This window comes from Hibiscus syriacus, unplaced genomic scaffold (genome assembly GCF_006381635.1).
Source record: "Hibiscus syriacus cultivar Baekdansim isolate YM2019G1 unplaced genomic scaffold, ASM638163v2 tig00110548_pilon, whole genome shotgun sequence".
NCBI lineage: Eukaryota > Viridiplantae > Streptophyta > Magnoliopsida > Malvales > Malvaceae > Hibiscus > Hibiscus syriacus.
The window spans coordinates 3957495-3978479 of NW_024062775.1; the positions used below are offsets into that span (position 1 = coordinate 3957495).

The window sequence follows — 20985 nt, forward strand, 5'->3', positions numbered from 1 at the left end:
TATTTCTAAAAAAAATTATTCTTTTCTTCTCGTATTAAGTGTTGCAACGAATATTGACCTAATTAAGGCCCACAGACCTAACATGTCGACTCTATCATTAATCTTAACAAAATAAATAAACACATGATGAAACAAGTTGCATGGAAAGGACATTTATGTCAATGGAAAAGCTGTACTGTACTATGGTACATATCAACCCTATCGGTCCAAATGAAAGACATTGGTTTTCCTTTTATAATACAGTGCAAAGAATATATATATATATATATATATATGCTTTTAAGGTGGGAATTGTGATGTCCCTGTATTGGGTCTGAAAAGGACCAGACTATGAAAATGGAAACAGTTCCTATAATGCCATCTTGTACAGATCGAGGGGGAGAGTTAAAACTGAAATGTGATTGAGAAAGACAAGAATTTGAAGAAAATTAACTAAACAATGTAAGATAAACAAATCTATAAAATGCACAGTACAAAAGGACGAAGGAAATTTATTTGTTAAAATTATTGTGTTGGAATCGGAAGTACAGCAGAAAGCAGCATCTGACCGGACGTGTCCAATGACCAACAACAAGGAAGGGGACTGCCCGTTGCCCCATTGCCACGACTTCTTTTCAGCTGATTGGGATGGGTGGGCAACAGAAAACGATAGAAGCTTATGACCCATTTGTTCTTGTGTTATGTTTATGTTCGGGCAGTTTGGGCAATACGGGTAGACAATTTAGTTGCCGTCAATGTTATGTGGGGGGCAATCTTCCCTCGATCGACGGCCTTATTCTTAATAGTATTCTTATTATTTTGTAAGGTCTTAAATTTGAGTGCAACGTTTATAAATATGTATGTATAAAATATTTCTAATAATTAACATAACACAATTTTAAATTGTTATTGTATCTATAAAATGACTCGATATATAATTTATATCTAAACCCAACAATCCGACTTCCATTTTATAACTACAAAACATAAAAAAAAATTAGCACAATCAAATATAATAAAATAATACACTATTTAATGATTATAATATAATAAAAATATTTTTTTCTAAAAACAATAACAGAATTAACTTGAAACTTGTTAGAAAGAATGATAAAAGTAAGAAGTAGAGTTTTTTAGTATGATTTGAGAGTTGAATAAGGTGATATTTATTGGGGATGAGTAGGCGGTAATTAAAAGAGAGTGACAGATGATTGAAGGTATTTATGAAAGGTGCGGATGGTGATCTGTGATGTTCGCCGCGTGTCAATTTTCCTTGTGAAGGTACGAATGGTAATCTATGTCAACAAACGGGTGTTAGATCAATAAAATTTAGTCAATAAATATTTGATAAGTAATTATTGATTATTTGAGTGATTTTTAGGTAATAACGTCTTATGAAATGTGATATTTACGCTGCCACTCCCACATTCTCAATGTCTCCCCTTATGCAGCACTGCAGCTTTCTAGGGTTCCTCACCTTCTTCCTTTTTTTTTTTTTTTCTTCTCACCAAGTGGGATAGCTATTACATGGATCTTGAATTCAATGACTGCTATAGATTTTGTATCAAATGGTTTTAAATATATAATTACTTTTTAATCCTTTTTTTTATTTTTTATAAGATTTTTGTTAACTTTTTTTTTGGTACATTAGGAGAAAACAGAAAATTAAATTCTCAACTCGCTCGGTTCGTTCTTGTCAGCTGCCAACATCGCTTGGATTTCCGCTGGAGGCGAATGCAAAATGGAGGAATGGTCTTCTTGAATGAGCGCCAGATTCGCCAGTTTATCGGCGCATTTGTTTCCTTCTCGCCAGATGTGCCGAACTTCAGTCACCCATCCTTTCTTTATAATATCTAAACAGTCAGTAACCAACTCAAATTCCGGAAAATCTTCCTTCATGTCTCCATTGAATAGATCCACAATCCATTTAGCATCCATTTCAAGGACCAGATTTCTTGAACCAAGACTTTTAGCTAAATTAAGACCCTGACGAGCCCCCCAGATTTCCGCAATCGAACTATTAACCCTCCCTAATCTCAACATGAACCCCGCAATCCAATCACCGTTACTGTCCCGGATTAAACCACCTGCAGCAGCCAAGCCTGAATTCAATTTATACACACCATCAGTATTAAGAATCCATACTCCCTCAGGAGGTTTTTTCCATTTAATCAAGAACGGATCATGAACCATCCTTCTATGCGCATTTGACAGAGACTTCTCTATATCCCTTGCAAGCTGTTTAGCATAATTTATAACTTTAAAGGGATCAAATTTCGTTTCTTTGAAGATCCTTTCATTCCTGCTCTTCCACAGTCCCCAAATTATAGCCATAAACAAAGGACCCCATTCTAATCCATCAAACCCGACCTTCTTTGATAGACAATTTCGTTTCAGCCAACTCCTAAACTCCAACGAAGTAAATTGGATGTCTTGCTCCTTCGCTTGTAGTTCTTCCCAAACGGAATTTGCTTCTCGACACGTCCGGAATATATGGTCAATGGACTCTGTAACATCTCGGCAATCTTTGCAGTTCGCATTCTGAGTCATATTCTTACTGCATCTAACTTCATTCGTATTAAGCTTGTCAAGGTAAGACAACCAAATAAAAAATCTGATTCTTTCAGTGGTTTTAGTTCTCCATACCCACATTAGATTGTCCCCAGTATGACCACCGACATCTATGTTAGACATGGTTTGATAGGCTGAAGTAACCGTAAATTGCCCATCCTTTGAGAAGCCCCAAGTGTTAACATCATGTTCGTTAGGATCAGTTAATTGCTGGATCGGAACTTTTTGAATTTCTAGTTTTGTTTCCTCTGCGATCATGTGCTGTATTCCTCGGATATTCCAAGATCTATCATCGTCAATGTATCTGGCCACCTCTTCAATTCTGCTCGGGTGGTCCATTAGGGGATATAAGTTTTTCAACGGTTCTTTACCTACCCACCAGTCTTGCCAGAACTTAGCTTGAACACCTGACTTAATCTGCCATTTACGCCCATGCTTTAATAAATTGCGAGTTCGTAGCAGTCCCCTCCATGTTGAAGAGCTATTTCCTCTTGAATCTGCCTCCAAGAAATCTTTATTCTTTAGATATTTTCCTTCAAACACTTTGCACCAGTGATTCTCTTGTCTGGTGAGAAGTTTCCAGCTGTTTTTTGCCATGAGAGCGATGTTCATTAATCTTGCTTTACGAATGCCTAACCCTCCCGTCTTTTTGGATTGACACACTTTATCCCAACTGACCAGATGATTGTGAGCATTCGCTATATCTCCTCCCCACAAAAAATTACAATTGATTCTGTCCAGCTTTCTACAGACCGAAACAGGAAGTACGGAAGTTTGCATCGTGTGTATTGGAATGGCATTTGTAACGCTTTGAATGAGCGTTTTCCTACCCGCCATGGATAGGACTCTTCCTTTCCAGCCTGCCAATCTTTTCATTACTTTTTCAATGAGAGGATCATAGGTTCCTGCATTAACTCTTTTATGGATTATAGGGACTCCCAAGTAAGTTCCCAGATTATCCGTAAAGGGGATGCCACACAATTCACTTAGGTGTTGAGCTGTGGAAGAGTTAATATTTGGGGAAATAAACAGTTTTGATTTAAGGAGATTTACCTCGACTCCAGCTGCTCGGCTAAATTCCTCTAGGCAGCCTTTCATGTATTGCATTTGATCGGAATTCGCTTCTACAAACAGTAGGAGATCGTCCGCAAAAAATAAATGGCTTAATTTAATTCCACCCCTCGAGCTATTGAACGGTTTCCATATACCCCTATCCACTTTATCCAAGATGATGTGAGAGAGTCTTTCCATAACCAATATGAACAAGTAAGGCGATAACAGATCACCTTGGCGTAGACCTTGCTCAGGACTGAAGCTCTCGGTGATTTCCCCATTCCATAACGGTTCAATAGTAGTGGAAGTAATGCAAAACATTATTACCTCTATCAATCTTCCATGAAAATTGAAGTCTTGGAGAGTTTTCTTGAGAAATTCCCAACTGACATTGTCATAGGCTTTTTGTAGATCAATTTTGGCGATCACTACACCCTTCCTTCCTTTAAGGTTCATCATGGAATGTACTGCCTCCTGAACTATCAATATATTATCAGATGTGCTTCTACCTTTTAGGAAACTGTTTTGGTAAGGACCGATCATTCTTTGTAACATAGGACACAAGCGACGAACGATAATTTTTGAGAAGATCTTGTAAGATGTATTCAACAGGCTAATTGGCCGAAATTGAGTAATGTTGTCAGCTGCAGTGATTTTTGGAATTAGCACCAGGAAGGTTCTTAAGATTTTTGTCTCCATTTTTCCCAAATTCAAGGTTCTATTCACGAACTCTCGTATGGTGTCTTTAACAGTGTCCCAGTTCCGTTTATAGAAAATGGGTTGAATGCCATCCGGGCCCGGAGCTTTCAAACCCTTCATGGAGAACAAAGCTACTTTTACTTCCTCCATAGTGGCTTGATTCATTAGCTCGGTTCTTTCTTCTTCGTTTAATCTAGGCATGAAACGATCGTAATCCCTTGACAACTGGACGTGCACTTTCGCAGTGAACAACACCTTGTAAAAGTTACAGACATGATGACAAAGGGTATGTTTATCTGTGATCCATTCATTCCCAATGTACAGCCCGACAATTTTATTAAATTTGCGCCTTACCATGGTCGTGATATGAAAAAACTTCGTGTTCCTTTCTCCTTTCAAAATCCAATCCAGTCGAGATTTTTGAAGCCAAAGGATTTCCTCCTGCTCCAACACTTGTTGATACTCAGCGCCAAGGGTCTTTTCCAATTCTTGAAGATGTATCGAATGAAAGTAATTTATAGATCTTTGGATTCCTTTGATTCGTTTCAGCAGGGTCTTCTTACGTTTGAAAATGTTCCCGAAAGTACTCTCCTTCCAATCTATGATCGCTTGTTTGGTCTCTTCCACTGCCTCCACAAGAGAGTATTTCTTTTTGTCCCATGCTGTACTGAATATTTTGTTGAAATCCTCGTGTGTAAGCCAAGCTGCTTCAAATCTAAAAGGTCGTTTCTCTTTTTCTCCAGGAATATCCCAATTCGTGTTAATCAGAATTGGATTATGGTCAGAGTACACTCTTGTTAATGTAGCCACTCGAAGGTTCGGAAAGTACTCGACCATCTCCATATTATGAAGTAACCTATCGAGTCTTTCCTGAAGAGTGACTCTTCCATGGAGGTGTCTAGTCCAAGTAAACTTGTTACCAACATATCCAACATCCATCAGGTTGCATCTATTCCAGTGATCGCGAAACTTGACGATGCGACTCATGCAATTGGAGTTACTGCCTAAACGTTCTTCCAATATAGCAAAGTCATTGAAGTCACCCACTATCATCCAAGGCTGATTAATAGTTGTAGAGTAATTGTAGATATTCTCCCAGGCTTCTTCTTTTTTAAGCGAATGAGGTTGGATATAGACAGTGGAAAGCAGCCATCTTTTATCGTCTTCTATAATTTCACAGTGGATAACCTGGTCTGTGTGTTGCCGAATGGTCACCTCATGCGAATTAGAATTCCAAAGAAGAATTAAACCTCCCCGGAGACCTTGAGAGGGGACCTCAAAATGATTATCGAACTTCAATTTTTTCTGGAGCAAAGGACCAATACATGTCTTTGCTTTTGTTTCGAGAAGACAAATAATGGTTGGATTCTCCTCCCGAATCAACTCTCTACAGTTCCTGATGAAATTTTGATTACCTACTCCACGACAATTCCAAGACATCAACTTCATTGGGTGGAATTAATATTCGTGCAAGCCTCAAAGGCCATCATCTCCTTAGTGTAAGGTACGATCTAAAATAATTGATGCACTATAATATATTTCTCAGATGGCAGTAATTTGGACCCAATATTTTCGTTTAAGCAAGAGTCTTCCATAGAAATATCGGAAGTCGAAGAAGGTAATATAGGAAGAAAAAGACGACCTAAAACACGATTTATCTTTAGAACATCAAATGGGGAGTTACTTATTGCAGTCGAGCACCGGAACGGTTCCGATGAACCATAGACAGGTTCCGATGAACCACAGACAGATTCCAACGAACTTTTGGATGTTTACCAATTCTAGTAATCAAGTCATGAGTGGTGGTAACAAGGCCACTGGAGCTGGGGAATTCATGAAATGCAACACCGAGGGTAATGCCCAGCAATTGGCAAGTTGAAGAAAATAAAAAGGAGTAATTGAAAATTTGTCCCTAAAATGCTTTTGATTTAAGAAAACTCATAATTAGTATTTTACTTAAAGTTTAGGGATTAAAATAAAATTTAACCCTTTTATTAGCGTGCTAAGTCATCAACCAGTTAATGGTTTAACGGCTGTTAAAGTCTCGTGACTAAATGTTTAAAGGTCGATACGTTAAATGACCACATCTTAATTAAAACAAAACAATAATAACTACTAATTAAGTTTTTTAAATCGAGTGACCATACATTTATAAAATTAAAGCAAAAGTAACCAACCCGTAGTTTACCCTTGAAACTCTTGAAAAATAGGTAATTGATGCATTCTAATATATTTAAATAGGTAATTGATGCATTCTAATATATTTCTCAATTGCTTACTAATGTCATCCACCCAAACTCCTTTGTCAAAGATGACGGATACAACAGATTGCCTCTGTACTCATACATATGCATTAAACACTTGTTTTTAGTTAAATAGGCTAATTAACAAATGTTTTAAACTTTAAATTCAAAACAGCTCATGTATCCACTTGTTAATTTAATTAATTCATTGGACGGAATGGTATAGAAGACAATGGAAAACGGGGCCTACCATTAAACCTTCAAAAAGAATACATGTATTGAGAGTGATAGTGTGATTTAAAAATAAAGGACAAAGATTTCCTTGTTAGCCTACAATGATCGTGGCGAGTCAACAAAATGGTGTTTTATAGGTATCACTAGACAAAAACATAACAAGAGAAGCTGGGACTTAGATATTTGGGGAAAACTATAATCTATTTAAGTCACGAATGATAACAATTTACAGTAGATTATCAATTATTTGATAATAAATATGTATACATTTATATAGATATATATTTGAATTTAAAGTTTTAATTAATAACAATAATTCTTGAATTAGTAAAAGAGTTTGATTCACATGAAATTAAATTTGTTTACAATATTCCCTTATCGTGTATATATATATATATATATATATATAACAAGTTGTCAACATGGGACAAATATTTCTATCTGAAACGACAGCTCTTTCATTCATTGGCACCGACTGAAATGATTATTGTAATTTTAAGCAAATTAAGTGACCCACTCGGGGGAGAGAATTTAACTTATCGGTGGTCCTTTTCGAACAACATTTTCTCTCTAACTTGCTATTTGAGCCACCCACATGCTTGGAAAAATCCCTTATAGATTGTACCTAGTATACATGCCGATTCCAAGGACAAATTTCTACATTATCCAATCTTTGAATTCGAATTGCATGCATGATTTACTCATCTGATTTGTACGTAAAAGTGAACCTTGGTGGAGAGGAACAGGGCATTGTCAGTAGCCTTTGACTATCCTTATCGACCATTCAGACACTACTAGTATAGATTACTCAAAATTTTGAACAAAAGAATTCGAAACAAAAGGTAAATGAACTAGGATGAATATGTTCCCTAGGGATACTCGGATGTTATCTTTTTTTTTCTCAAGCTCCTAGTGTTGGGTCCAATGGACAACTTCCATAATGGAACTTTTTATCCATTCCACGATCTTATATTATATGATATATATTTGGAATAGTCTCAGTGATTATAAAGAGTAATATTTATTCATAATTTTTTTCCATACATATACCTTACAAACATAATTACTCGAACTTATTTTTTTTTTAAATAACACTCCCATTTACCTATGAACCAACTCAATGGATTATGTTATATGATATATAAAGAAGAGAAGACGGGGGAATTTCACCTCTGGCACTCGAAATAGATCGAATAGGTCATCCACAAAACAAAGTGGAACATCCAATGGAGGATTCAAATCTGACAAAGAAAAGCTAATTGAGGAACAAGATATTTCCCCCCCCCCCCAGAACTACTATTGATCATGTCTTTTTTACACAAAGCTGGCAGGTGGGTCGATTCTCAGTGGAGCTCTGCAACTTTAAAAAAAAAATTTGTAGCATGATACTGACATGTTGAAGGCACAGGGACCCCCTCCTTGTTTATTTAAAATTTCAGTTACCAAGACAAGATTTGGTTCCCGTATGAAACCTGGGTTTTGGATATTTTGTTTATTACATTTGAGGTGATTATATGCCAATCTCAACAGTGATCTTCATTGAAGATCCCAAATAATATTGGGAAAATGGAAAGACGGGGGAATGTTTGATTACAGTGTAGAATGCTAGTTTCAAGAAGAATATAAATGGCTTTACCAACATGGGAAATGGAGGGTAAACAGTAGTCCTTTTTTGTTTAATGTGAAAAAACGTTCAAACAATTCAATGAATCTGCAAATCTGTCTCCAGCTTTGTCTTCTCCGCGTGTAAAATTCATTTCCAAAGACCAGACATCTAGCATCAGCGTTTCAGAGATTCTGGGTAGACTTGGAATTCGCAAACCACTAACCGAAGTTATAGCGACGACGGCACGTTTTAATTCAATTTATACACAAAACTGTTTAAATCCAAGAAATTAATCCAACATGTAATAACTAAACTGACGCCGATCACCTGTTTTTCCACTGTTGTTTTCATCCCGTGTATGTCTTAAAAGTCGGTTTTCAACAGTCACCGATTAATAAATTTATGTTGTATCGACAACAGCGGCTGGAGAAAGAAGACGATGGGGTCATAAGTAGACCATACGATTGGCGTAGGAAAAGAGACTGTTGGAGATTGGGCTGGGAACAAAATGACTAAAGCTTGATTATTGTGTGACTAAGTTTGCTTCTCTATCTAATCCTATTCAAGCAATGTCGAATTAAAAATACTTTTAGAGATGTATATAATAAATAAAATTTTAAAATGAATACCATAAATATAATAAATAATTAATCTAAATAAATCCGTATCTATTTACAACTTCCTTTATGGGCCGATATGGGCCCAACAGAATAACCGGTTGGCCCGATATGGGCCTTGTTGATAAATTCTTGACTGCGAGGACTCATAATACTGAAATCAATTAAAATAAGTCCAGAGTTAACACGTCATATTTTTTTTGGTTACGTAAGCCATTTTAATTGTAGGATAATCTAAACCATTAGTCAGTGGAATTTAGACCTTATCTTGTTCTGGTTACTCAACAATAAAAAAGTTTTCATTTTACAACTAAATTTTTCGAATTGATTCTTTTGGTCACTAAACCATTATATGTTTACAACCGAATGAAGTGATATTTTTATACTAATATGCATTACAGACTCTATCAAAATTTAAACTTTTCATTTATAATCATCATTGAAAACCATCATTTTTTTATATATATCTTTTACGACTATCTTAATCATCGATGAATACACTTCTTTGTACCCTATCACTTATTAATTTAGATAATTCCAAATCTCTTTAAAATATATGACATCAAACATAGAAAATCTACTAAAAATCTAAACGGAAAGAAATGTTCTTTCAAAAATGAGTAATTTTGAAAATAATCTCATTGAATGAAAGTCGAAGGAAATTGAAATATCGTAACATCGATTCTTAAGATAAAAAAATTTCGATTTTAAATTAATTGTACAAAATATAATTTCAAAGAAAAAACGATATTTTAATACTAAACTTTTCACAAATAGCTATTGATTAAGGGTCTTTAAAATAAGTAAGGTAATGGGAGGTCTAATGGTGTTGAAAGAAATTAGTGGCTTGATGACAAAAAATCAATTCGAAAACGTTTGACAAAATTGAAACATTTTATAGATTAATGACCAAAACGAGACGAGACGTAAATTTAGGTGACTAGTTATGTAAAACAAAAGTAGGACTCTCATCGAATAAGTTTTTTGCAAGCTTAAACAAAGTAAAAGTAGGACTCTCATCGATTAAAGTAGGACTCTCAATGATTAAAAGATCGCAATTCACCAAAGCCTACGATCGAGATCTAGGGTTTGATCGATCCAATTTTCCCTAATTTATTTTTGTTTTTTAATTGTTTGTTTTGGTTTTTTCCTCTTGAAATTATCATCATGAATTGCGAAGTCTGTCAACTCAAAGAACTGGTAATCAATTTTTTCCCTTTACTGTTTCTTTCACTCTTACAAATTGAAATACTGTTTATGCTTCTGATTGAAATTTTGCTTTACTTTTCCTCTAATTTTACAAATTTCTATTTAGGAAGTGGAGCATTTCGAAATACGGGAAGTTTTGCGTTGTAAGTTCACTGTTCAATTTCTATATTTTCCTTTTTTAATAATTAATTCTGTTTATCGAACGTTCCCCCCCCCTCTGTTTTTAGTGGTTTTTTACTTGATTAATTTGCGCGTTTTAATATTATTTTTCTTCCTATTAAATTCATGATGGTAGGCATTTTACATACAATAGTGTTTCATAGAGCATTAGGTCTAGTTCGGCCCAAAGATGTTGATCTGGAGCTTTTTGAAATTACTTATGTGAGTAATTTTTGTTTTCAGTTCTACTTTTCCAATCAAAATTACTGCTTTTATTTCCTGATTTTTCACTGGCGTTTGAAATCTTTGGATTTGCATGTTCTCCAAATTCACACTTGTGATAATTAGGTGCAATGTGGGGATGTGGAACTTGAGAAGAAAATAGACGAGAAGATTGATCATTTCATAAGTTGGGTGGAAAAACATCCCAATAAGAAAAGCCAGGTCTGTTATCTCTCCTTAAGTTATGGTTTTGCAATCTCATTTTGAATATAGTAACATTTGACTCTTATTTTATGTTTTTGTTTTATTTTGCTTATGTTCCGTGATGTATGGTCATCACCTTTTACATTTTAGCATGCGTCTTGTTTCAAATATGAGTTCTTGTGATGCAGATATGCTTATCGTTTTATGAGGTAAAAAGCAAGCAGCCATTTTGGTTCGCTAACAAAACTGAGCGTTTATATTGGGAGCAATGGTATGTCAATTTGAATGTGACTCAACACCCTAAACACCATTCAAGCAAATCTCATCATACCAAAGTGGTTGTTGACCCTGGAGGTATACCCATATGCCTATGCCCTTAACTTTAGAAAAATTTGTAAATTGCTTTACTTTCTTAGGAAACTAATTTATTTTCTTCTTTCTCAATGATTGATAATGTTCATCGATAGAGAGTGCTATTGAGGAGAGAAGTTCTCGCAGAGCAATGGTTGAAGCATCTCTTCGAGAGGTTCTGTTTCAAATAATAAAGTTTGTTAATGAGAAGAAGGACCATGTGCCCCCTATATCCGAGGGTGTTATCTATTTTCCATATGAAATTACCATACCAAGGTAAGCTCTCTTCATTAAATTTTCTTTTTCAGGTTTGGTGTAACATGAATTATGGTAGTGAAAAGTTGGCAAGTTGCATTGTTATTTGTTCTGCCCTTTTGCACCAGAACTTTTGTGTTTCTTTTCAAAATCTTTTCTGAAACATCAAGTTGGAAAGTCCATAGAGTTGATGTCTAAGAAGTTTGTGAAATAAATGACTAGCTTTGGCCGAATGATGAATACTTAAAAAATTTAATGGATGAATCTGAAAGTAGATTCCAACTCAAATTATGAATAAAGTATCAGTGAGATTCTTCTTGAATCTAGTAAAACTTACTTCCTAGCATTAAGTATATTTATCCCTATTGTCATCTGTTACAGAGTACGCATTGTAGTACTTATATTTGGGTTGCTTTTGGCTTGATTGAGTAAACTGTTAATGTTAAACTGTTAATAGTATTTGTCCACTTTCAATGGGATCAGAATGCATCATAAGAGTTCTTTTCTTTTTTGGAAACTAGAAGCCTGCTTTCCTACAAGAAAACATTTGTCTGTCGAGCTTCGAGTATCCTACCGCTTGATTCCAGTGTGATAAGTTCTTGCTTGTGATGGATGTGTAAGATGTTTGTCATGTCTTTTAATACAAGAAAGAGAAGATGAAGTATTATATCTATAACGGAGGTCTGGAATGTTGCTTGCTTTTCTTTTTGATGGAATTGAAATGATATCGTATTCCAAGTGTTTTTATCGGTTAGCTATGATGACGTAGAAATTTGGACGATTTATTATGGTTAAGAAGTTAGGTTTTAACTAGAACTTGCTTTATGTTGATTGACATTTTTCTGACCGAGATATTTGAACTAAGCAACACATAGCTATCGTCAAATTGATCAACTAGACTAGGATCTATTGACTGGCGCCCAATTCCTTGCTTTTGTTTTGATGAGCTGTTGTTGTCATTCTCATCTCTGTTTGTTAGGAAGTTTCAATGAGGAACATGTTTAGAAATGGTGAGTTAATATTGTGCTGCCATTACTCAGTTCATCAGATTCTGCGTTCGGAATGGACATGATCAAGAGGATGCTTCACAGCGGGCATCCAACCATGCTCAGCTGATTATTGGACCGGGCAAGCATTTTCAACTCGGGTAAAAAACTGTTCCTATACTTGAAATATTCTTAAATGCACGAATAGAATTTGTAACAAAGCAAAGTGATGATCAGACGAAAGCTAATGAGGCAGACAAGCTGGATTATAATATCTGAAGGTATAATAGCATGGTGCAAGACTGAATTCATCAGCTTGTAAATATCACATGCCATCTATTATCCTTTTACTTTCTTAAGATGCCATCCTTGACTGTATAACACTATTACTTAAAGGAACTCTATGGGTGAACAATAGTATTTTTTTAATAGATATAATTTGTGTATGTTATATCGTTTCCATGTTTAAGCGCGTTGGATTCATGTCATGTTTTTATATTGTATGATACTGGAATGTGTCACCTACTCTATGGGTGAACAATAGTATTTTACAAAATAAATATAATTTGCCACCTTATGTGGAAAAAAATCATTTGTTTTATTTATAACCATTAGTATCTGACCTATTGCTTGATCTTTTAGTCGACTAATTCGGATAGGGTACTATAGGATTTTATTATAGAGGTGGCTCTTTTAATCCAAAATTTTCCATTCATAATAGTAGGATTTAAACTCCCGATCTTGTTTGAGAGAATTTAACGTCTTATCCTTCCAATTGAACTAATAGTTGATAAATCATTTATGTTTTACATTTTTGAAAATAATATTTAATATATTCTCTTTGCATTTAGACAAATACTATATGTAAAGATTCTAATTGAATTGGCATCCCAAGTTAATTAGATATCAATTTGTTAGATATGTTATTTTTTAACGACAACTTCTTTCCTAGTTAATGAATGAGTAGTTAGATCTTCGAGACTTAAATACAATTTTCATTCTGTAAAGAATTTTTATTTATTTTTAAAATTTCAAAAGTATATTTTATCAATTTTAAAAATATTTTTAAAATACAATTAATTTTAAAATATTTGTCACTCATTCATAGAATTCTAGTATTTTATAAAAGAACAAAAATAGAATTGATAATCTACTAAAAATATTAAATATAAAATTTACAGAAATAGTGAAGAATATTGGGTGATTATAAATTAGGGGAGGATAGTTTTTTTCTAAATAAAATTTAAGATATCACGATTAATATTATTATTAAGATTGTTTTATTATGTAGTGTTTTTTATTTGAGTTGATGTTACGTGATCTTTATATTTGAAATGTATTACTGATTGGAATGGAAACTTTAAGAGAAGGAATAGAATTATTTCTAGTGAGTTTAAAACATATAACTTAAGGAAAAAATAAAAATAAACAACTTACTCATCCAATCAACTGTAGCTGCTCACGTCACGTTTTGAAATTTAACTAAAATGTTCAAATTGCTAAATGATTGTACTTTGTTACGAGCTGTCCCTTTCAACCCCAGCCTTGATCAAGGGAGTAATGAAAGCCTAGTCGACTAAAATTCTCTATCACTTTGATTTACAAAATGGTTTCGATTTGCTACGAGTTGTTACTTTCCGGATGTATCAGGAAAAATACTTTAATATACGATTAAATTAATGTGTTATGAAAAATATTAATATTTTTAATATTTTTAGTAAAATGTTATTTAAAATATTATTTTTATCAAAAATATTAACATTGAACACTACTTAAAATGTTATTTTTCTATCGAAAATTAGATAATAAAATTAACATTTTTGATAAAAAATAATATTTTAAATAATATTTTACCAAAAATATTAAAAAAATATTAACATTTCCATAAGTATATTTTCTTAAGTTATATATTAAGTACAGTAGAATTACTTGTCTCTTTCAACCCAAGGTCTGGTCAACGAGGATTTTTTTACTACATTAATTATTTAACAAATAACACTAAGAAAACTAAACCATTTTTGTTTTTTTTACAATGAATCTAAATAAATTCAATTAAACAATTTCTTTATAAATTAAATCATTCAACAACAACAGTCAGTTACAATCTTAAACATTTCAATTAAGTACCACAGAAACTTATAAGCTCAATTTAGACAGGTGGAATTTTTAGTAAATTCTAAAAACCCAAATTGGGTGTGAGATAACCCATAACGTTTTACATTTCTCAACTAAGAAATTTAACCAGAAAAGTCTTAATAGTATAAGTCAATCAAATTTTAATTATTTTTTATAATTACCTATATCTAATTTATTAATCAATTAATGTCTCATCTCACCTGATTATTGGTATCAAATTATAGTTATAAAATTATTTAATTTTATTTAAATATTTTTGATAAAATAATATTTTATTTTTAATCATAAATACGTTTGTTTCTAACATTTCTTTTGTTGTAGTTTCATTATAGTAATTTTGTTTAAATAAATTCATACGTATCTTATAGATAATGTTATTCAATTCAATAATTAAACAAGTTAAGGGCAAATTATATAAATAATCTCTCGACTATGGAATATTTTGTTGTTGTGTATTCTGACTATTAAAGCTATAAAATAGTATTTCGATTATATGAAGTTGTTTTGTTGAATCATTGACTATTAAAAGCTATAAAATAGTCCTTCGACTATTTATATATTCTAGATTTATCCTTTTTTGGTTAAAAATTGGTGGCTAACTGGGATATGATAAAATTTGCTCCCATAACCGTTTGAACTGTAAACACGTTATGTTATGTTATCGTTGTTTCATGTAATGTCAATGCTTAATGTAGCGTCAATTAATTTTTTAATAAAAAAGAATAAGTTTGAACTTATGAATAGTCGAGTAGTTGTTTCATAATTTTTAATAATCGATGATTCAATAAAACAATATCTTATAGTCAAAAGATTATTTTATAACTTTTAATAGTCGTATAACTCAATAAAATAATATTTTATAGTCGAGGGACGATTTAAGTACTTTACCCAAAAGTAAACCAGAGAAACCTAGAAGTTTTGCAAGCCGACAGAGACCCAATTTGCTTCCAACTATGGTTATCTTTTCAATTTCTCTTTCTTCTCGTCGATAATCATCGTGTGATGGATCTACACTCCAGACCTTTAAAGTGCATTATGAATGAACCACAACCATAACATTTAACACCCAAAAAAAAAACATACACACACACACAATGGCGGAGAGAAAGAACCAGAAGCATTTTGTTCTAGTACATGGTATGTGCCACGGTGCTTGGACCTGGTTCAAGCTGAAACCGCAGCTAGAGTCATACGGTCACAGGGTCATAGTGCTGGACCTATCAGGCTCTGGTGTAAACATGAAGGCAATCCATGATGTTGGTAAGTTCGAGGAATACAGTAGACCGTTGTTGGAGTTCCTGGCATCTCTGAACGAACAGGCCATCCTCGTCGGACATAGCTTAGGAGGCATGAATTTGGCCCTTGCCATGGATTTGTTCCCACATAAGATCTCGGCCGGCGTTTTCGTAACGGCTTTTATGCCGGATACTGCACACCAACCTTCGTATGTCATAGAAAAGGTACTTATCAACTTGTTTTCGGCTTTTTTTTTTTGGATATTGAACATATCCATGTCCAACACATATCTAACGCTCATAGAATCAAATGTTGTAATTTCTTTGTTTGAAGTATTTTGCGGGGGGCACAGAGGAAAGTAACTCCTCAGATTTTGAAGCCGTGACCGTAGGCAGCCCAGAAGAACCTTTCACGATAAGAACAATGGGCCCAAATTTCTTATACCAGCTCTATCACCTATCCCCTGTTGAGGTAAATTCCGTCCCCGTGTATTTTATCCTTTGATACATATTCACATAATGGTAAAATTAGCTTGTAATAATGATTAAAATCCTCATTTTTGTTAATATTCTTTTGTTTAAAGTATTTTGGTTTCTAGCGTTTTATTTTAGAATAAAAAATCGTATATTTTTTAAAAAGTATTTTTACTTATAATATTTCATTTTAGAACAAAAATACTCCTAAGGTTTAACCGAATAGCCATTTTGGCTCTTGCTTTTTTTTCTAGAGCATTTTAGTCCTCAATGTTTTATTTTAGGGTAAAAAACTTCTATTTTAGAGTGTTAAGTAATGATTTTTGTTCGTAGAGGGATCTTTTTTCTCCCAAAATAAAATGTTAGAGATCAAAATATTATAAAAAGAAATACGGGTCAAAATAACCATTATAGTAAACGTTAGTGACTAATCTTAACATTATGTCATACATATTTTCCTTGTAAATCGTTGATAGGAATCAACTGAATATATAGATTGTGGGTAATTAATCTTTTTTAATTTAAGTGAAGAATTGTAATTGGTAATCAGACGATAATCGATCCATGATATCAATGATACATATATGATAGAAAAGTTGTACAGAATTTACCTTAAAGTAGATATCAATGATGCATATATGATAGAAAAGTTGTACATAATTTGCCTTAAAGTAGATATCAATGATACATATATGATAGAAAACTTATACATAATTTGCCTCAAAGTAGAAATAGTTCTAGAAAGAGAAGTCCTTTTTCCTCTTTATCATTGGAATTTATGTTCGTGTCATGTTTAGAGTTATGATTAGGGATGGATAATTGGGTATGAGATCCAAATTTATAGGTGTTGATATGACCTACTCCGATTGAGTCGAGTGTTTTTAAAAAAGTTAGGGTCGAGTTTTTTAGAGAATAGGTTTGGGTCGGGTAGAGTTTGAGTTTAGGTGAAAATATATGACCTGGCCCGTCCCGAAAATAATATAATTATATATTATATATTTAGGGATAATGCAATAATACTCATTTTTATATTATTCTTTTCAATTAAGTCTCTATTTTATTGAATGCAATTAATACATTTATATTTTCGGGTCGGGTCGGGTCGAGTAGAGTTGATTTTGACCGGAGTATGATTTTATCTCAAAAGTAGTATCGAATTTTGGATCGAGTAAAACAACCTTAAGCTCGGGTCGGATAGAATTTTAGGTAGAAAGTATAAATTTTTTTGATCGAATTTGAAAAATCAGTAAAATAAAGTGTACAAATACAATTTTAAAAGACTTATTAAAAGTGTCGTTGAGGATTCTTTATTTCGAACAAATGTCTCTAAATATGATCTTAGTAGGTGAGCGGAGAAATTCTATTTGGTAAGATAAAATTAAGTTTCCGAAGGTATAACATAAATAAAATAAATTGCTGAGTATATTTTTTCTTCTGAAGGACCTGGAACTGGCGAAAACACTGGTGAGGCCAGGATCATTGTACGAACATGAATTGTCCAAGGCGAAGAAATTCTCGGAACAAGGGTATGGATCAGTGACAAGGGTTTTTGTAGTTTGCGAGGAGGATAAAGGGATGCACTTGGAACACCAGCGCTGGATGATCAGCAACAATCCCCCTCAAGCTGTGATGGAGATCTCTGGTGCCGATCATATGCCAATGTTCTCCAAAACCAAACAACTTTCTCACATTCTCTTGGACATTGCAAACAGATATGCTTAATGTTTTTCATACAGTATTGCATGTTAACAAGATGTCATTTTTAATTAATAAAATCCACCATGAATCTATGGTAATATCTTAGTGGCATGACAAATCATGGGATTATATTTTATACACAATGAAAACGACTACCACTTTTATTTATGGCTTAAGGTATTAGAAGCAGTAAACTAAAAGCCAAAGTATTGAGAGTAGCCATCAATGGCTTCCTCTAATGTATTTGTCTGCAATTTCTTGAAGGCAAGAGCACAGTTCGTCGGGTTTTGAAAACATGACCGTATGATACGAATCCGAAATCGACCTCACCTCATCGGGTGGATTGTTTTCGATCATCCACCTATGGTATTCTTCTTTAATGACATGATCTTTGCAGCACACGACGAAAACTCGATGAACCGATCCATACTTCTCCTTGGTGACTGCAACAGCCTTGATTGATTCTTCATCACGAAAGAGACCAACATGTCTGACCCAAGTCAGTGCCAGCGCTAAATCCTGCACAATGGAGAGTTTAATTAGGGCAGTAAAAAGCTGACCCCACTTGTAAAACTGACTGAAACCGACTCGAGTTAAAATTGTTTTTGACCTGTACTGTGGCGATCCAAAACCGACTCGAGTCGAAACTGGTGTTGACCTGAACCCGATTTGGACCTGTAAATTATGGATCCGAACCCGACCTGAACCCGAATTGAACCGAAAATATGATACCCGAACCCGAACTACATCCGACTGATATGAACCCGAACCCGAGATTTACCTGATAAATAACTGGTATTACCCGACCTGTTTTCAATCTGACATGTTTTCAACCTGACCTGTTTTAACCTGACATGTAAATGATCTGACTTGTTAATGACCTGATCTGATATTTATCTGACTTATATATTACCATGGAAATATTACAAATTATCAGTTTTTTAACTTATGATGTAATTAAAATATTAATATGATTACTTTTTAAATGTTATATAAAATATTATATGATATTATATTAATAAATAGACCTATTATATAAAATTATTTAATAAAATTAATAAATTATTTAAATGTAAATTAGATAAAATATTATTAATAATGCAAAGGAAAATTAATATAGCTTAATTTATATAAATTATATAGTTTAATTTATATAAAGAAAAAATAATATTAATAATAAAAGTATTTATTATGTAATATATATTAATGGTTTACATTAATAATATAAATAATTTTGACAATAAAATAATAATTAATTTGATAATAAATGATTATTAGTATTAAACGTGATTAATTCTCTAAAATATAAATATAAACTATACCGTTTAATTTTTGTACAAAAAATTATCTAACAATTATAACATAAATGAAAAATAATATAAATATAAACTATATACTTTATTACTTTATATAGTTTATGCATAGTATTTCTATAAATGACATCGAATTGAAAATTTAAGAAGATATTTACAATTAAACCATGACTAAAATGAAAGAAATTAAAAATCAAATACAAGTGGAAAAATGATGATTGTTGGAGGAGCATGAGCCTAATTAACCCAAAATATCTTGTTGGACACTATATTTGGCGCCAACTTCCCAAATTTTTCTATTCCCTCTAAATTTTTCAATTTACTTCTAAATTCTAAATTTTCCTATATTCTCAAAATTTCCTAATTTCCCAAATAAAATCAAAAAAAATCACACAAAAATCTTTCTTTTAAAAAATTTTCTCCCATCACTCACTTTGAATAATATATATATATATATATAAGTATATACATATATATATATATATATATATAATTAAACATAAGTGACTAAAATAAAAGATTCTAAAATTAACATTAACACTTAATAATTAGCCTATATGTATTACAAATATATGCATTTAATAAATAAAAAAACCCTAAACTACTCCTAACCATCGATTTTTGTGGTGTAGGAGGAAAAAATTTTGACTTTGGTTTTTGAAAGAAGACAAAGCACTAAATGTTGACCTAACTTTTTAGGTGGTGTGATGTCATTGATCCATGACTAAATGTACCAACAAATTCCAACCATTGGATCAAAAGTAGATCCAATGGCCAAGATATTGTCTTCTCCAAGAAGACTCCAAGCTTCATTAACGTATATATATAAATTCTAATTATTTTAATTTTCCTTTCTTTCTTTAATGTGCATAATTATTAAATGTTAATGTTAATTTTAGAATCTTTTATTTTAGTCACTTATGTTTAATTATATATATATATATATATATATATTATTCAAAGTGAGTGGTGGGAGAAAATTTTTTTAAAGAAAGATTTTTGTCTGAAAATTTTGATTTTATTTGAGAATTTAGAGGGAAATTAGGAAATTTTGAGAATATAGGGAAATTAGAGGGAAATTGAGAATTTAGAGGGAATAGAAAATTTGGGAAGTTGCCACCAAATATAGTGTCCAACAAGATATTTTGGGTTAATTAGACTCATGCTCCTCCAACAATCATCATTTTTCCACTTGTATTTGATTTTTAATTTCTTTCATTTTAGTCATGGTTTAATTATAAATATCTTCTTAAATTTTCAATTCGATGCAATTTATAGAAACACTATGCATAAACTATATAAAGTAATAAAGTATATAATTTATATAAACCTTAAACCCCAAACCCTAAACCATAAATAATAAGTCCTAAACCCTAAACCCTAATGTATGTATAAACCATGTATATATATATAAACTACACACACACACACACACATATATATATATATATATATATATATATATATATACATATACATATATATATATATATATAAACTATATAAAGTAAATTACTTATATAGTTTATAGAAATACTATGCATAAACTATATAAGTAATAAAATATATAGTTTATAGAAACCCTAAACCCTAAATAGACTAATACATACATATATACTATATTAATATAAATTATAACATATAAACTATATATTTTATATAGTTTATACATATATAGTTTTTATATATATATATACACACACACACACACACACACACATATATATATATATATATATAT

The 20985-nt window shown here is 32.4% G+C and overlaps 3 protein-coding genes across 4 annotated transcripts in view; 2 read left to right on the plus strand and 1 right to left on the minus strand.

Annotated features, from left to right (window-relative positions):
• The first annotated feature begins 10026 nt into the window (after positions 1–10026).
• LOC120130718 (autophagy-related protein 101-like) lies at positions 10027–12804 on the plus strand. Of its 2 annotated transcripts, none has more exons than XM_039147891.1 (7): positions 10027–10202; positions 10318–10354; positions 10507–10592; positions 10719–10814; positions 10985–11150; positions 11264–11423; positions 12382–12804. In XM_039147891.1, exons 1-7 carry the CDS (start codon positions 10170–10172, stop codon positions 12392–12394), a joined length of 591 nt encoding a protein of 196 aa, XP_039003822.1. In that variant the 5' UTR covers positions 10027–10169; the 3' UTR covers positions 12395–12804. The 2 variants fall into 2 exon arrangements, with proteins under 2 accessions (XP_039003822.1, XP_039003821.1); XM_039147890.1 differs by having other exon boundaries at positions 10028–10202; positions 12443–12800.
• A 2799-nt stretch (positions 12805–15603) lies between these two features.
• Positions 15604–18009, plus strand: LOC120130783 (methylesterase 9-like). The gene is made up of 3 exons (XM_039147942.1): positions 15604–15984; positions 16094–16231; positions 17674–18009. Exons 1-3 carry the CDS (start codon positions 15619–15621, stop codon positions 17953–17955), a joined length of 786 nt encoding a protein of 261 aa, XP_039003873.1. The 5' UTR covers positions 15604–15618; the 3' UTR covers positions 17956–18009.
• Positions 18010–18141: 132 nt separating this feature from the next.
• Positions 18142–20985, minus strand: part of LOC120130612 (salicylic acid-binding protein 2-like) — a 33149-nt gene continuing 30305 nt past the window's right edge. Inside the window, exon 5 of the mRNA XM_039147821.1 lies at positions 18142–18450. Within this exon, the coding sequence (XP_039003752.1) occupies positions 18154–18450 (297 nt within the window). The 3' untranslated portion in view covers positions 18142–18153. The remainder of the gene's footprint in view (positions 18451–20985) is intronic.

What these genes read in the sequence shown, in the direction of transcription:
- LOC120130718 (XM_039147890.1), top strand. Translation starts at nt 10,170, where the DNA reads ATGAATTGCGAAGTCTGTCAACTCAAAGAACTG. An exon ending in AGCTTTTTGAAATTACTTAT is followed by an intron (nt 10,593 to 10,718) that starts GTGAGTAATTTT and finishes TGTGATAATTAG; the next exon opens with GTGCAATGTGGGGATGTGGA. An exon ending in AGTGGTTGTTGACCCTGGAG is followed by an intron (nt 11,151 to 11,263) that starts GTATACCCATAT and finishes GTTCATCGATAG; the next exon opens with AGAGTGCTATTGAGGAGAGA.
- LOC120130783 (XM_039147942.1), top strand. Translation starts at nt 15,619, where the DNA reads ATGGCGGAGAGAAAGAACCAGAAGCATTTTGTTCTAGTACATGGTATG. An exon ending in CTTCGTATGTCATAGAAAAG is followed by an intron (nt 15,985 to 16,093) that starts GTACTTATCAAC and finishes CTTTGTTTGAAG; the next exon opens with TATTTTGCGGGGGGCACAGA. An exon ending in ATCACCTATCCCCTGTTGAG is followed by an intron (nt 16,232 to 17,673) that starts GTAAATTCCGTC and finishes TTTCTTCTGAAG; the next exon opens with GACCTGGAACTGGCGAAAAC.